The sequence below is a fragment of the Rhea pennata genome, chromosome 5 (genome assembly GCF_028389875.1).
Source record: "Rhea pennata isolate bPtePen1 chromosome 5, bPtePen1.pri, whole genome shotgun sequence".
Classification (NCBI taxonomy): Eukaryota; Metazoa; Chordata; class Aves; order Rheiformes; family Rheidae; genus Rhea; species Rhea pennata.
Genome location: NC_084667.1, coordinates 68,109,128 through 68,126,889, shown reverse-complemented (window position 1 = coordinate 68,126,889; position 17,762 = coordinate 68,109,128). Strand labels below are relative to the sequence as shown.

General features: G+C 53.4%; 1 protein-coding gene across 2 annotated transcripts in view; it reads right to left on the bottom strand.

Annotated features, from left to right (window-relative positions):
* MDGA2 (MAM domain containing glycosylphosphatidylinositol anchor 2) overlaps nucleotides 1–12,892 on the bottom strand; it is a 349,837-nt gene extending 336,945 nt beyond the window's left edge. The window contains exon 1 of one of the 2 annotated variants that reach the window (XR_009958631.1): nucleotides 12,719–12,868. Coding sequence is in view for 1 of the 2 variants with exons in the window: in XM_062577836.1 (XP_062433820.1) it covers nucleotides 12,719–12,791 (73 nt within the window). In the remaining variant the exon portion in view is untranslated. Of the gene's footprint in view, nucleotides 1–12,718 lie in introns of both variants that reach the window. The other variant, XM_062577836.1, reaches the window with a different exon arrangement.
* Nucleotides 12,893–17,762: the final 4,870 nt, after the last annotated feature.

Below are 17,762 nucleotides of genomic sequence, written 5' to 3'. Positions count from 1 at the left end.
TTCTTCCACAAGCGAACCTTAATTTATTTTCTAATTCATAAGCTGGGCCCTTGAGCCCTAAACCATAATGCCCTTCAAGGTTGGAGATAAGGGCAAAACCAGGAGCCTTTGGTGGAATGCCCAAGAAGGACTGCAGTCCAGCACAGCCCAGCACATCTCCGGCAAGAGGACAGGAGGTGGCACGGGGCCCTGCTGCCAGATCTCCCGCCACCATCTCCTCACACCTTGCTCAAGCATTTCTCTCCTTTCCAGCAGCCAAGAGCCACTGAGAGCAAGCAGCTGCAGGGCAGCCTGGCAGGTGAGGACCCTGCTTCCACCATCAATCTAGGCTACAGCACTAGAGATGGCAGCTGCTGAGCTGTGACCTTCCAGTTTGATGCTCCTGGAGTTTCTCAGGTGTCTAGCTGCTATTTTTACTAAATGCTGTTGTTGACAGTGCAAATGATTTTCTTAGAAAAGGAGTCAGATTTGCAAGATAAAGAGCAGTTAGGGCCAGAGAGGTTGGATTAAATGTGCATGCTGTTGCTATAAGCATCATCTCAATGACTTTTTATTTAATCAGTTCATCAGATGAGCTCACCTTTCTCCAAAGGAACTCTGAGTTACTCGAATTACAGGTGCAACTCCTCCCATTTCTCTTCCTTGTTTTACCCCCATCAACCATATTTCATCAGTGAGCATTTGTTTTAGCAGCCATAACACTAAAAGCGTATTCACAAGGATTTTCAGTTTACCAGCAGCCCACTAAGAACAAGACAACAACCAACAGGCCCACATTGCCAGAGGTCATTTCCTACTGGGTATAAAGAAAAAAAATTTCACAAGGTAGTGTGGTCAGACCCTGGGACAAGGAGCTGGAGAGGTGTGGGTGAGCTTCCTCACAGATGTTCACAGCTGGCCTGGGGACAGCTCTGGGCAACCACCCCGTTGTGTGGTAGACCCTGGTTTGAGCAGGGGTCGGACCTGGGACCTCCGGAGCCCCCTTCCACCCTAAATGCTTCCGTGACTGTGTGACTCCTTTAACGTACGTGCCCCCTCCACACACAGCCTTTACAAACCACAGTTAATTGGATGCTAATGAAATGCTAAGGCCAGTGTTTTGAAAGAGTTTTAGCTGAAGAGAACTAGTGTGAAATGATTAAGCAATTGAAAAGAATGACTTCAACTGCCAAATCATTACAATTTCGCTCAGTGAACATATAATCTTAATCCCTGTAACAATGGCAGTGACCACACGTTGCTGGGAAAGGCACACTTGAGCTGAATTTTTATTCCCCGAAAGCAGGTTATTGTATAACTGTGTCAAGGTAGTCTGGCAAATCATCACCAGCATACGAGAGGAGGACAACTTTAGGAAAGGGAGAAAACCAACACGAGGGCAAATCCATGATGGGAAACTTAACTCTATAGCAGCAGCTCAAAGAAGGGAGGCACACGGCAGGATACAGCTGGAAGCCAGTCAGGCCCCCATTAGGCCAAAAAGATTTCAAGAAAGCCAGCACTGACCAGGGAAGAAGTTCCCCAACATGGAAAGCAGGGGCCAGCACCCAGCAGGATCGGGCACGTCTGGTTCCGCCACCCAGGAGGGAATGAAGCTCACTGATGCCCCTGGAGGCTCCCAGTCTTGTGGCACGGAGGCAGCGGAAGTGACTTTTCAAGAAATTGTACCCCTGTGAGATGTGCCTAAAATAACATCATTTCCCAAAAAATTCCTCCCAGACTGCCCAAGAAGGACTGCAAAGCACAGCAGCTACAGTAATACCGTACCGTGTTATGTCATCTCGCCAGAAAATACTTTCAAGTTCAGCTTTAAGCTCCTCAGGCTCAAATATTCATAAAACAAGAACTGCACCAAAAAGGGTTTAAGAAACCCTAAGGGTTTGAGAAACAAGATGGGAACCCGGAATATTAAGCCAAGTGTTAACAGCAACAACTACTGTGCGTATCTGCAAAGACGATGTAGCGAGCCATGCTGCAGTAAAAACAGTCCTCGCCATGAATGCAGATGAAGTAGACACAGCTTCTATTGATTTCTAGATTTGAATTAAGCATCATAGCGTACACCATGAAAATGGCAGAGCTACTACTAGTCGGTAAGATCAGTATAAGACTTTTATCTCCTTGCCTTTTTGATCCACATCTCACAGATCTCCAGGCCACAAGCCAGAATTAGTCAGTGAAACGATGTAAAGAATGAAAGTCTCGGCAGTTTCCCATTCAAGGCGATGGTGTAGCTTTTCCGAGTATCTCCTGAGGACTGAGGGCTCCCAGTTTCAAGTATCAAAGAAAGTTGTATCTTAACGGAATCAGAAGGGCTTGCTTTAAAACTGAAATCGGTCCTGCCTAGCACGCTCCCTGGCAGGAGGTTGCGGGAGCCAGACCATTTCTTCTATTACGCAGGAAGGGGTATGACCAAGAGCTTAAAAACCGTAAGAGACCGAACAACCTGCAGTTCTCCATAAAGAGAACATGTACACTCCATATCCACCTCCTCTCACCCCAAACAGCACCACATCTCGACCGGGCACCATCCTGCCTATGCACAAATAGGAACCAACAGAGAAACACATCTGCATCTGGCTGTCTGAAGGCACGAGATGACAATTCTGGTTCACTTCACTTCAGCCAGGTCGCTAGTGTCCACTGTGGAGCTCCGACAAATGTTGGATGAGTTGCTTTCTCCAGCACCGCTCTGCAGTGAGGCTGCCTCACGCAGCAGATGAGGGCTGTCCGGGGCCAGGATAGTGGCTTCCAGCTCCCTTCGAGCTCAGGCAAGTTTTGGTGCTACAGCCACGCTCCTGTTGCCTTTCCAAAATCCTTCCAACCACTCCCGAGAGGACCAAATCTCACCAACCCCAAGCACAGATTCAAATATGATCACAGCTCCTACAACCGTAAGCTAAACTTTGCCCACTCCTTCCTATCCTCATGTTGGTCCCAGTGACTTCCTAAATCCCACCTGGTAGATATAATCCTCAAAACCATTTTTCTCAGCTGTTGGGAAAGCAAATTTTAAAAAAATCATGAGTCATAAGAAAAACAGTCATTCTTGGGCAGTTTTTAATGGAAACCAGAATCTTTGAGGAAGTTATCCTCACACAGAAACTCATTAATTTAACTACGTTGTCCAAATTACTTCAGTGCAACCTAGATGCTACAAAGTATGGCAACACTAGCAAGAGCCACATGCAAACCAATACTAACCTGTACGAGGAGCTCTCTGACACCTCACCAAAACACAAGTGCAATTTCTAACATACCCCATTTTAACGAAACAACAGCAATGACACCGAGTGTTATGCAAACACATGCCCACATTCAGCACAGTGCCTGTCTGGACTCCTGTGCTTGCTGCACAACCAGCCACACCACAAAGCTTAACCGAGCTCACACCAGCTCATACCTCAATCCACGCTTACGGGAGCGCTAAAGGGGACTGCAGGTAAGCTTTCCAGAGCTCATCTCATAGTGTATGATCTCGCAGCCATAGGAAATATTTCATGGTGTCTTGTAGGAGAATGTGGCTGTCCTCCCTACGCTGGACTTCTGTGCTCTTCCTAAAACCTTAGACATAAACTAACACTGCATATAGGCACCTCCAGCTTTGTGCATTTGTCTGTATCTACTAGTGCTACACTGTGGTACCAGCAGATAAGGGGGGGGTGTTTTTGTGGATAGAGATTGTAAACCTTTTCAAAAGTGCTGTCCTCCAAGCCCCTGCCAGCACCCACTGTTTGTTAATACATCTATTCTATTTCCTTGGTGCCTCAGGCTACCCCTGGACCTCAAGTGCTGCTCTGCAGGCTTCACTGCTCTCAGTATCTGTAGATCACTGCTGGAGTGCACAAGGCAAGCGAGAGGCTCGTCAGCACAGTCTGCAAAGCCAGAGGAGCCAACTGTATCTGGGTTACCCAACTGTGTAGAGAGTCACACCGAGATGGACGTGACAGGAAAATGAGCCCATGATGCTGATGATTTGTAGGGTGGATACGGACACCTGTAAGGTGAAGTTGTCCTGAAGGAATCTAGGAGCAAAGTAAAAGCAGGATGACTTATGAGCTCACTGCTTGCATGGTGAGATGCAGAGGATATCTAACGCTGTATTATCTTGGGTTACACTTCACATACTGGCTTTGTGAGAAGAGCTAGGCACTCAGAGGAGGCATCTGAGTACACAATTCTGTCACCCATCCTTCTTTCCCAAACACTCAAATGCCCAAGTATTGTATAGCCACATCTGTTTATTAATGAAGATGTCATGTTAAGAGAGTTTAATATCATCACAAACACTTCACACACCTGCAACAAACCAAGTGACAAAAACATCCAAAGGTTAAATCCAAAACATGTCACGAGTGAACCTGTGAGCACTAAAGCATCCCTTGCAGTGGAAATAGATGCCAAGAGTCTGTTCTCCATGACCTGATGCAGGCTGCTTGGACGTTTAGGGGGTGCATATGCCCACCCAGGCCATGGACTAGTTTGAGATGTGCCTAGCTCCAGAATCATCCCATGGACTGCCAAACACAGTCAGTGGATCCAGAGAGGGATGAGGATCTACAACTGCAGCCTGGTGGCCATGCAGTTGAGCTGCTGTCAAGCGAGTGTTGCTGCAGTGTTCAACACGTTCCAAGCGGTAAGTGGACCTGCTGGCTTTCCCCCTATGTGATGCCTCCTCTTCCCCTCTTCAGCAGCTCCAGCTGCTTGCCTGGCACCCAACATCAACATGCATTTGCTGCAACAAGCCACCTTTCTCTGTGCTGGTTTAGATCTTCTCCCCAAGAGGCCTGGATGTCTGCCTTGGACCAAGAGAGATGGCAGGCCCTGCCAAGGCAATAACCAAATGTTATTTCTGGACCACAGAAATAGAGAATAGACTCTTCCCTCTCCCCTGGGTGGGCTGTGTGATGAGATTTTTTTATCACTTGCTTTGTGAACAGTACTACAAGGACTGGAGAAGACCCCATAAGTACAATAAAGGCAGCTGTAGGATATTTTTTGCCCAGAAACTATACCAATCTTCTTGGATTACTCCTGCATAAAACACTGTGGAGCATCACCTGCCAGGCCCTATGAAACCCAGGTGAACAGTAACGGGGGTCTGGAGTATCATGCAGCGTTCTTCCTTCTGACCCCCACGCTGGCTGTCCTGTTGCTAATGATCAGCACCTGCCCTCCCCACTTGGCCATTCCTGCACAACTTCTTCCTTCATACCTTCACTAACAATTATCATTCCAGTTACACAAGAGGAAATACTAATGCTGGCACAGATTTGTACTGCTAACAGACCGAACAGCAAAGTGGGTGTTGGAATACAGCTTGAGCTTGCTTGACCAGCAACCCCAGCTTTGGTTTTTTGTTTTTTTCAGTAATCAAATTTTCACTACTTGAAATCCATATTGGATTAAATATAAAAGGGGCCAGAGAAGGAAAGGGGCCATGGCAAAGATGTGGCTCTTTCCTAAGCCAAAGCCACTTCCAGCACCCTGTGACATTGCTCCAAAGGACAGCTTTACTGAGGCAAGAAGGTCTTCCCACCTCTAGGCAGCTTCCCCCATAACGACAGCAGACACCATTTACTGGCTTCTGTGTCTGTTCCACCGCCACTTCCTGTCCAGCCTAGCCCTGCACACAGCCTCAGAGGGTGCTTTCAGGCCACCCCATGCCTGAGCAGCCACATGGATGGCACCAGGGCTTGCTCTAGAGACTGTTCTTGCTCTTCCACTCCATCTTTCCAGTTGTGTTTCATCCAGAGCTGCTCCCATGTCTTCAGACCCCATGTAAAAATCCAGGCAGCGACATGGGTGCCAAGCGAATAGTCACCAAAGTCTGCACCCTCTTCCAACACTCTTAAGCTCCTTCCACAGTACTCTCCACCGGACTCTCTCATGCTGAACCCCAGAACCAGATACATGCCCTTTTTGAGCTTAGTCAATGGTCTGGATCAGTTTATACTAGATTCGGGTCTAGAGACAATCATCCATGATATTCAAAATGCACCAAACAAGATGTTAAAGTTATTACTGTAAACCAGTAAAAGCTAGCAAAAGATAGCAAGCAACTCTGCAGGTGTTTAACGCAGAGAAAGAGAGGAGTGCATTGGTCCACGGGTGCCGTCTCCTCCCGTCACAGCAACCACGCGATCCCTCCCAACGCTGAGTTTCCCACAGCGCACTTCCTGTGCTATGTTCTGAAGGGTATACAGTGTTTTAATCATGTAAGGTATTAATAATGTAATTAAAGTCCAGACCATTTCCTAAGTAACATACATTGCTCTGATCGTTTCTTTGATATATTAAAAATAGATTAACTGGTTCTGAGCGTGCGAGGCCAGGAGAGACGGTAGCTCTCCTCTGGTTTGACCTCCCACACATCCACGAGCCGGAGATTTCCCTTAGCAATTCCTGCCTATATCAAGCTCGCAAATTTAAGAGGAAACATTTGATTGTATATTAAAGACTCCCAACTTCAGGGAGTTCAGCACATCTCTTGGTGAGCTCCTCCAAAAGCTAATTACCTCGGCTGTTAAAAACTCTTACATCTTTATTTCCATTGTGCGCTTTGCTACCTTCAGACGAGCACTGCCGGCTCCTCCGAAACCCGAGGCAGCTCGCTCAGAGGGGTCCCTCCAGCTCGTCCTCCCTGAGATAGCTACACTACACACTCGCCTACTTCTTAACCACTTTAGTCGCTCTTCGCTGCCTCCGTGCACGGCATTCCTTCGGTTGCTCCGCGCAGGATCTGTTTTCCAGACCGCTGCCTGGTGCTTGGACACGGATGCGGTCTGGTGCCGCGAGCAGGACTGCAGGAGCTCCTGAAGCACGCATCAGGATCTGTGTGGACATCAAGGCGTGCTTGCAGCAAGCAGCCAACGGAAGGGGACGCCCGAGTAAAACACGGCGCCCCCGGGAGCAGTGGGGGCAGCCCTGGCCGGGCCGCTGCTCGGCTGGAGGCGGGCAGGGAGGGCACCTCGAAGAGGAGCCATCCAGGAACAGCACAGCCGAGCTCCCTTCCTCTCCAGTGACACTGAGCACAGCCATTACTTCTGGAGATGACAGGCAATAATTCGGATGGACTCAGACATCATTCGAAATTGGAAAGAGGGTCTAGAAAAAGCAAGTCTGCAGGGACTAACGAGGAGCGGGTGGTGGGTGCTCAGCATGCTGCTGCTCCACGGCGGTGGCAAGGTGGAGGTGTCCAAGGGACATCCCGGCACCAGCTTGTGCCACGTGGATGGACACACACCAGGCTGCGCCAGGCACCAGCTTGTGCCATGTGGATGGACACACACCGGGCTGTGCCGGAGCAGGGACATCACGATGCCAAGAGTATGGCCAATGTGAGCTTAGGGCATCTGGTTTTCCTCGGCTGCCTCTACAGCAAGGGGATACAGTGCAGAAAATGGCATCCTACAAGAGTCTAAGTAGCTGTCAACAGCAGCAGGTCCTGGGCCCATTAAAAAAAAGTCACCTCATGTAGCCTTCCAAAGTCCCATCTTTCTCCTAAAAGAACAAAATGAGCTGGAGGTATTTCATTGAGTTGGAGATAGAGATTCCTCAAGCTAGACCTTCTCCAAGGAAGGAAAACAGTAATGAAATGTTCATTAGGGAGTTGCTGTATGGGACCCCAGATGCCCCAAGTAAGGTTGAATGTGTATATATGTATATATATATATATATGTATATGTATATACACACATGCATCTACATATATAGAAAATGGCTCCTTTGCACTTAAGCTGCTGGCTGGCAGACACACAACCCTCAGGAGGGCCAGCAGCAGCCAAGGGGGGTACTAGCAGAAGCTCATGCAAAGTGAACATGAAAGAGGGTGAGAAGAGGCTGAAAGAAGGAGAATGCAGCTTTAATTGTTTTTCTGATTCCTTCCTCCCCAGCACTTCATCTAACTGATCCTAATTAAACTGGATTTTGCTGTTCTGAGTCAGGAGAGCTTCTATGTTTTGTTTAGAGACTGTTTCCTTGCCACCCCATTTCCTCTAAATCTCCTTCATGCTGACTGAGAGGAAACGTTTTGGCCAAGCATCAGCTGCTCCCTCCGGGGAGATGGAGGAGCTACACTTGGTCCAGCAAGGAGACAACTGGGTGCATGCCAGGAGCATTGCTCTGAGACGTCTCAGGAGACACAGCCACCGGTGGCCAGTGCAGATGCTCACGGAAACTCCAAGGAGCTTTTGCTCAGTTCAGAAGGCCTCCAAAGAAAGGGGAGGCCCCAGCCAAATTCTCGGCCTGCAGAACAATTTGCACACTGTGATTTTCTTGAGGTATAAACGTGACTCTAAGCGGTGCCCTGCACCACGCCCTGCTGCATCGCACCAACGGCCGGCCACGCCGGCTCTGTCCTTGCCGTTGCTGCACGGCACGCAGGCCACGCCGGCGTGCCATCGCTCCAAGCCCGTTCCTGCCGCACTTCCTCCAGGGATCGATACACATGGAAACATCCCAGCTGCTTCAGTGCAATCACGCGCAGCCGCTAAGCCAGACAAACAAACAAGAAATAGCTTTTCTGACACGTTAAGCGTTTGGCCAGGAGCGAAAGCTACTGCACTTGATGGAAGTTTCTTGATTGACTTCAGTGGACTTGGAATTGGGCCAGACGTGGGGTTAATGGCAGCTGTTGATCATCCCTCCCACCCCCCATTTATTACGGAGCAGAACTAATTGCTGCTGGGCTTTCCACGGCAACTAGTGTTTCTAGCGGGGATAAGGCTTTCCCTCGCCCTCTCCTCAAGTTGTTTCTCCTCGCTTCCCGTTCCATCCTCGCACTCTGCCTGCTCCAGCCCGGACAAGGAAAAGGCAAGGTCGGCAACCCCGGGGAGGGGAACGGGGTACCACAAAAATAACTACAGCGACAGGAAAGAGGTGGCCAAGGAGGACAGAAGCTCCTTCCCGGCACAGCGCGGTCCCTGCTCCAGCTCTGCGGCGTGCCGGTACGTCGGACACAAAACCCTCCGTCAGACCCCAACCTGGGACGGGACACGCGAGGCCCCGTTTTCAAACCTGCTTCTTTATAAAATGCCCAAACGATTATAAAACAAACAAAAAAAAAAGATTAAGTCAGGTGGATGCCATTCCTATGCTTGCCAAGAGACGCGGACAGTCCTTCCGCATTCGGGATAACAAACGCCTCCGCGCCGCTCTGCGCCGGCGGCCAAGGAGCCGGCTCGTCCCCCCAGCCACCAGCGCGTTCCTGAGCACCTCCCGCGTGCGCTCAGTCCCCCCCGCGCCACTTCGGAGCAGCACCTCCGGGAGCCTCCCGAAAACATCCCCCGGGCACCGCCGCGGAGGGCAAGGCGCTGCGGGCACTCGGGCGGTTTGCAAACTGCCTCCCGGCGAGCCCGAGAGCTGCCCAGTGCCCGAGATCCTCCCACCGCTGCTAAGTCCCTCCCCGGCTCGGCGGCTCCGCCAGGCTGTTGCAGCACCGCCGTGCCGTGCTCCCCATGCCTTCCCCTGGCCTTCGCCCAAGCCTTGGAGGCTACTGCTTGGACGTTTCCGGCTAATTCGTGGCGATTTGCGAGGCTTTTCCCTCGCCCGGCGGCGCGCGAGGCAGGAGAGCGCACGTCTCGGCGCCGGGCCCCGGGAAACGGCCCGGGAAATTTGCTCACTGGTCTCACCAAACTCCCCCATTTTTAGGAGATGCCACTTGTCAGCTTAAAAACACTTTGTGCCCATGTCGGCCTTCTAATTTAGCCATTTATTCTCTAGCAACATGAAGGTCGGTGAAAAGATAACCACAGTGCTCTGAATGCTTACTTATTCTGCTTTATTACCCATGCAAGTCATGCATAATTTAAATGGGAGGAAAAGTGCATATGGTACTTTGTTTTTTCTAAAAGGTTATTTTGCCAAGAAAACAAGTGGGGGAAAGCAAAGGGGATGAAATGCAAGTCTCACTTCTTGGTCCTATTGGGGTTTTTAGCAGCTCTATGCAGCACCCCGATGCATCACCCTAAGAGGCCACGTAATGCAGGACAGGGTTGGGGGGAGCTACCAGACCACCGGCAGCCCCAGCTCTGCCATGCACCTGCCCTCCGACCTTGGGAAACTATTCCCAATTTCAGTCCCCCCAGGGGACAAGCCCCAGGTTGTGCTGTGAGCACAGAAGAATTTTTAATCACAGCTTTCCTATGCAGAAGCAACAGAGGAAAGTTTACGGTGAGACGTGCAACCAGACTTACCATGGGAAGTTAAATTGCTTTTCTGTACAAACTAGGAATAAGCAAATGCATACCCTTAGTTTGCATTTAAAGGTAAAAAGAAAAAGCCAAAAAATGGTTATCAAGTGCTGCAGTTGGGGGTGACTAAGAGCAGCACTGTGTTCAGCGCTGCACCAGCACAGAACGAAGCGGGAGAGTCCTTTCCTTAACCTTTTGCAGTTTAAGACTGCAGAAGATGCGAACATGCAGGCAGACAGCTAGAGAGGAGACACCGGGCAGTGGAGACGGGACGGGGAGGTGACATCCCAGCACAAGGATTGCGAAAACTGCCGGCACAGCAACAGACCGAGCAGAGACGGTGCCACTCGTGAGGCCGAGCGGAGAATGAGGCGCAGGCAGGAGCTCAGAGAAGTTTTCCCAGCGCGGATGGATGAGCCAGACCCGGTCTCCGAGACGAGGCTCCTTCTGCCGACGTGACGCAGTCTTGAACAGAGGAGCTGGCGAGCGGCAGAGTCGAAGAGAGCGCCCAAATCGCCGGAGCAAGTGCTCGCTGCGGGACCTCCTGCCTCGCACGGCCCCGGGCGCCTGCAGCGGGCTTCTCCGAAGTGCCCCGTGCTGCCAGGAGGCATTTCCCAGGCTTTAAAACGGAGCAGAGCGCAAGGCTTGCCTTGCCAAACAAACCTTTGGGAGCCAGTGAAGAAGCCCAGTCTAACGTGAAATAGTCTTCAAAAACAGTGCAGCTGCATGACTGCCTGCACATCGCCCCCCCCCCCCGACACCCACTCTCCCCCCAAGCCCTTTTACAGGCTGAAAATACCTCCTCGCCATCCTCTTCCAGAAACCAGTCCTGCTACAAACACGTGCCTGCGCGTTAGCGGGAGCAGCCGGCCCGGGCTCCCCTTCGTGGAGGCCCACACAAGACCCGCTCTGCCTTGACAAGTCCTCTCCTATTCTCACAGCAGTTGCTCTTCCCAGAGAGCCGACAATATGCGCCTGTGTGTTTGGGAAGGGAGCGAGCCCCGGCGCAGCCGGTGCAGAGAGCCTGGCGCTGCACCGCGTTAGCAGTCCAGCATCCACGAGAAGAAACCCTCAGACTTTTTCAATTACGCTGAAATTTTGCAAAAAAAAAAAAAAAAAAAAAAAAAAAGGGGGGGGGGGGAAGAGAAGAAAAGAAAGAAAAGAAAAAGAAAATGTGGGGGGGACACAAAAAGTCCATCTCCAGCCAAGGCTGTCTCCCTGGTGGGTAGCAAACATTTCTGGGTTATAATAGGAGCACAGGCTCAAATTAGCAGATGCTGAACGAAGCATTTATGAGTGAATTCACGAAGTCTCCTTAACACCTCCTGCCATCGTGAATACCCTCATGAACGCAGGAGGCATAACAGAAATGTAACGTCGGCGAGCCACGCCGCTTACATAACCCGCGGACATAACGGAGCGCCAGCAAGGAGGGGAGCGCGTTTTGGGGCCGGGTTAGCGGCGCCGGGGTGGGGGGACTCGGCTTTGCGGGGCCGCGGCGAGCGGCTCCGCTTCCGCTCCTCTCCGCGGGGCCGCCGGAGAGCATCGCTCTCCCCGAGCGCCGCAGCACGGGGGGCATCATCCCGCGTGCATAAATTCCCCCACGCCCGTGGAAATCCTGCCGGCCGCCGCCGGCCCGGCCGAGCGTCCCCCCGCCGCGTCCCGCTCCCGTGGACACCCCACGGCGCACAGCGCGCCCCTGCTCCGCCGAAGGACTGTTTTCGTGCATTGCTTAGCCTAAACAGGGCCAGCTCGTGAAAAAAAATAAATAAAGCAACCCGAGGTGCCAGCCCCGCGCTGGACCCCAGCGCCCGGGATGCCGCCGCCCGGCGGGGGCTGCTGCCGGGGTGTGGGCGAGGGCAGCGGCCCCGCGCAGCCCCCGCGCCCCGCTCCGCGATTTGCAAGTCACCGCCGGGGAAGGGCGGGCGAGCGGAGCCGCGGAGCCCCGCGCGCCCGCCCGCGCAGCCGCCCCCGCCGCGGCCCCGCTGCTAACAGGTGCCGCGGCCCGGGGCAGGCGCCTCCGAGCCCGGCGCCCCCCGCGCGCCGCCGGTTCGAGCCCCCGGCCCGGCGCCGCCCGCGCAGCGCGCCCGCGTAGCGCACCCGCGCAGCGCCCCGCGGAGGCGAATCGCGGCGGCCCCGAGGTGCCCAGCGGGGACCGCGCCGCCCGGGCACGGCAAAGCGCCTCGGGGCCCCCCGCGCCCCCTCCGCGAGTCCTCCCCCCCCCCTTGCACACGCACACACCTCCACTCCCGCACCGCCACTTTTTCGCGAGTGATGCCAGTGTTTCATGGCAACGGCGCTGCAGCGGCGAGGCAAACTCCGCTGCCTGCGCGCTGCTTGCGCGCTGCCTCCGCCGGGCAGCCCGGGCGCGCAGCGGCGCGCACGGCGGGGCTGCAGCGGGCAGACTGGGGGCGGGGGGGGGGACCAAGCCCTGTCGCTGCCCCCCTCCTCACCTCTCTCCGCACCCCCGGCGACTGTCGCGACAAGGTCACGCCGGTGCCCGGCCGCGCCGCCCGCGGACTCACCGTACACCCCTTGCCCGGAGCTGCCCTCCAGCAGAACCGTCAGCAGCCACAGCAGCCCGTACACTAAATCCATCTTCACGTGAGCATCCACATATCCAGCGCGGGGGCGGGGGGCCGCGGGGGAAGGCAGCGCGGAGCCCCGCGCTCCGCTGCGGCCGAGGCGCGCAGGGCGGCGGGGGCAGGCGGCGGCCCCGCTCCGCGCCGCTCCGCGCCGCTGCTCCCTCCTCCTCCTCCTCCTCCCTTCTCCTCCTTCGCCGCCGCCGCCGCCGCCGCCTCCGCAGCGCCCGGCGCCGGGGAAGCGCGGAGCCGCGGGGGGCCGAGCTGCGCTCAGCGCGGCAGCGCCCGGGCTGCGCCGCGCCTCAGCGCGCCGCCGGCCGCCGCCGCCTCCCGCGGCCGCCGAGCGCCGAGCGGGGCCGCCCCAGCCGGCTGCGCCCCGCTGCCATCAGATGCCATCGCAACGCCGGTGCCCCCGCATGCTGCGCGGGGCCCCCCCTGCGCACGGCGAGCGCCGGGAGGAGCAGCAGCGGCAGGAGGAGGAGGCGGCGTCGGGGGGAGGAGGAGGAGGAGGAGGAGGAGGAGGAGGAGGAAGGATTCTGGGGCGCGGGGCGAGGCGAGCAGGGGAGGGGGCCGCCCGGAGGTGTGTCCTCACGGACCGGCCGCGCTCCAGAAATAGCCGTCACGGCGCCTGCGGAGCGGCGGCCGCGCAGCGCCGCGCAGCGCCGCGCAGCGCCGCGCAGCGCCGGCTGCGGGGGCCGCGGCGGCGGCGGCGGCGGGTCCCCCCTGCGTGTGCGTGTGCGTGTGCGTGTGCGTGTGTGCGGTCGTGTGTGTGTGTGCGGTCACGTTGTGCTATACGTGCTGCGAGCCGGAGCCGCGGAGCCGCAGCCCGGCGACGTCAAAGCTGTGTGGCGGCTGCTGCTGCTCGCCTTCCTCCTCCTCCTCTTCCTCCCCCCCCGGGTCTCCGCGGCCGCTCCTCGGCGCTGCTGCCCCCGGGGGCTCGTCCTGCCTCCCCCGGCGCCCTCCCGTGCAGCACCCTCCGATCCTGCTTGTCCGCTCGCTGCCCTGCGGGGCCTGGCAGCGTCCCCAGGGCTCAGACCTTCTCCCAGCTTTGCTTTCCACCACCCATGATACACCATCACGGGTGCCAGGGCAGCAGCACCGCTCTCCTCAGCCACTGGTCTCTAAATGTGTCTGCTCAAGTTTCCCAGGGTACAGGGGACTAAGGACAGTTGCTGCCCTGGAGGTTCTCAGACCTTGGTGTGATAAGAGTGACAGCGGAAGGGGGGCACAAGAGGGGAAAGCCACCACAGTATGTCTAGCAGGCAGTGACCCAACTGAGCATGCCCCAAATGCTGCCCACTGCAGGGCTTTCACGTTGTCATTCCCCCATTAAGTGGTAGTGTCTGGCCTCCACCAAGCATCTGAGATACTTCAGGAGCTCTCAGCATCTTTCAGAGGCTACAAAATCAGTCAGCATAAACATGTCCTTACATTTTGGGGTCTTGTGGGACTTGCACTGGTGAAGATATCTCTTGTCTCCATTTACCAGAGAAAACCAAGGACTTTTTGGACAGTGATTGACCCTGTCCTTTTCCCTTCTAGCTTGGTTCCTGTAAGGGTTATGCCAAAATCATGAGCACCTTGAGGCAAGGGAGATTTAATTTGGATGAGGAGGTTTAGGATCTGCCCCTGCCACTTTAAAATAGCAGTGAGCTGCATAGCTGGGCTTGGCCTGCAGTCCTAAGATACAGCAGTCTGGGCAAGTATGAAGCTAAGTTCTGCTTCCTTCTCTGCCTGCATCAATTAAGAGTCAGTGCTTAAGGCCAGGGCAAAGTGACATGCACTGGAAGAAGCAATTGCCCTGTCAGAGTTTCTTGTGACGCCACTGGCACAAGGCAGGTCAGTGTTAACAAGGCTTGGACTCTTCCAGTGCTGCTTGGTGCTCTCCTGGCCACTGGTGACAAGGTCTGAACTCTTCTGTACTACCCTTCTGAAATGATCCAGTGCATTGCTGTGTTGAGCCTCCGTCCCCGCAGAGCTCAGAGCCGTCTAATTCATCATTCTTAAATATACTGCTAGCTGCAAGGGGCCAGATTTCAGTTCCTGCTGGGGATGTTTCCTCTTCTCAACTTAATATGAAAATGAGACATGGAAAGAGGAACAGGACATGCGCTTCTCCATGGAAGCCAGCACACAGAGCACAAGCTGGTGACTGAAGTCGAGCTGGAGTCCTCTCCACACCAGCATTCATTAGACCGCCCCACTGCCATCTGGAGCCCTTGAGCACGGCAACGAGATTGCATTATGATTGTGCTCAAAATTATGCCCTCTCCAGGAATGCGCTGTTCTGTGCTGTCGCAGATACTCTCCACTCCCTTTGGTTTCAGAGTGGATTAAAAGTACTCACAAAGCAGGGCTAGCTGGCCCCAAAGTCTGAAGATCTAACTCTGTGTCCAGCCATTTCCCTTTCCCATAGGAAATTTGGTCAACTGAGGGATTTAGGAGTGTTTCCTCTGCTGCTTGCAAGGCTATGAGGAGGCTGTCAAATCTGCAGTGCACACTGGTATATAGACAAAAACCAAAATCCATGTCAAAATTTGTTACTTCATGATAAGCCAGACAGCAACGCTTGCAAAGTCCCAGCATCCAGCTACATGGATTCCTCAAGACAAGTTGTCTCTGCACAGCTCTAGTTTCCATTCCTGCTTGGGTGTCTTTCCATGACTGGCTTCCTCAAGACCTTCCAGCTTACTGTCTTTCCAGAAATCAAACAAATGTGGTACAAATTCAGAGCAAGTACTTTATTTTGCTCAGCATCTCGTTTTCTCTCCAAATTGCTGTTCTCTATGGTAACACATGGGCAGATTCTCTTGCAGTACATCCATCTCTCTTGGGTCACTGGGTATCTGCAAAGATTGTTCCATGCAGCAAGTCAAAGCTTCCTCAGTCCCAGTTTGCTGCAACATACTGGAGGAAATGACAGATCCTCACTAAGCGACTTCTTCCTTGACCAGCTGTTTTTATGCAGGTTTCCTCCTGTTCAACACACAAAAGAAGGTCCCAGGCTTTATGGAGCTGCTTATCCAGAGGAGGCAAAGGAAGGAGTCTATGACTGTCCATCTATGACCCTCTAGGACATGTGGTCCTGACCCAGCAGGGCTCTCTGAATCCCCCTCTGGGACTGATTCAGCATCTGGTGCTGCTCTTTACTTGTCTTTCAGTTACAAGGAGGATTTGGAGGGATCTGCCTCAGTAGATCTCCAAAGGTTTCACTGTCAGTTTGGCCTGCGATAGGCTGCATTCGATCTTCAGCTGCCTTTTGTATTTTCTCTTCCTGAAGTCAGCCTTCAAACTTCTCCATACTGCCGCATGTCGCAGAAGCAGGTCCCCAAAGCTACAATTTCAGCACATCTTCTGGGCTTTGGTCATCCCAGCCCAACCAGACCTACACCAGGCTCTGGCATCCCAACAGCTATTTTCCTCCTAATTTCCTTTCTTACTCCTATGGCCAACAGCCCCACAATGTAGGTGTGTTTTTTGTAGGCTGAACATCAAAAACCTCAAAATTGCTCATCCTTTCTCACCTGTTTCCAGCCCTTATGTGGTTAAACCCATGATCATCACAACACAGATATACTTTGCTTGATTCTGAAGACTAAAATCATTAACTGGCTGCTGTGGTACCCTGTGGAACAACCATTAGAAAGGGACATGACCTTTTTTTAGCAAATCATTGGAACACTTTCTTCTAAGTTCAAGCTTCAGTACTGCAGAGGCTAAGGTGCTTAGTAAACCTTGCACACAAAAGTAAGCACCAGGACTGAAATTCATGGAAATAACTCTCCATCTGAAATAAAGCAGGTACATAAATTTTTGTAAGGTAAGTGTCCCAATAATTTTCACTGAATAGTATCATCTGACATGGCTTTTTTTGAAGTATCATACTCTTAAATGTTTAAGCATGACCACTGTATGGCAAAGAACTGCTCGACAACGGTAAGCTATGCACCTAAACTCAACCACGTTCTCCCAAGGTGGTAGTTTACTGAAGGAAATGCAGGCATTAAAATAACTCACCAAGTCAGAGCTCACAGCCATGCAAATTTGCTGAGTTTCCCAAACTGCTCTCTATAATCAAACTAAGCAGCCATGGAATTGTTCTCGGGGAAAGTGGGGCAGAGCAGCGCAGGGTCTTGCAGACCCCAGTGGGGCAGGAGCAAAAACTGCACGTTCAGCTAATCCTTGTAGGACTCAGCCCCGAGTCCTCCTCAGCATGTCTGCCTTCCCGAGGACGATGTTTATAATCCCATATATTTCTTGGCACTGTGGGAGCGGTGGGCAAGCTTGCAAAAGCCTGGTTGAAGTCTAGTGATGTTGCTGGGAGGCTCTCCTCAGCTTAGGGCATGGGTGGTCCTGACCCAGCAGGGCTCTCTGAATCCCCCTCTGGGACTCTACGTGCAGTGTGCCCAGTGTCCAACTCTTCCTGCTGCCCCCATGGTCACTGTCAGTACTTCCCTGTTCCCTTGAATGACTCCAGCTCAGTTCAGTCGCTTCTGCCCTGCCCTGACTTTTCTCCTCATCTGATGACGCCTCTTTCTCCACTGTCCAGCTCCTCATGAGTGGGGAGGAGTGGTGCCTCCCAGCAGCGTCCTGACTCTTCTGGGATGCTGCTAGCAATCCCAAGTAACAGAGACGGCTGGAAAAGCCACATAAGAGCTCAGAATACTTTTATGAAGGTGCATGTCAACTTTCAGAGCAACTTTGTTCTGGTATCAGTGCTCCTCTCCCTTCTTCTGCTTTTTAAGTATGAGTTGGTGCCTGATACCTCTGGGAGCCTGGCTCTGGTGGACCAAAGATCCCTTCCCTCAAAACAGTAGCTGGCTTCAGCAAGGCAAACACCCTACATTCAGCCTCAGTACTGAAGTCCTCTGAATTAACAAATTACGGATGCTTTTGTTTTTCCCGACTCACCTCTTCTGGTGGCAGGAGACACTGCCTGGGAGATCAAAGGCTGGAATTGGTATTTCACTGTCTGAGCACGAAGAGC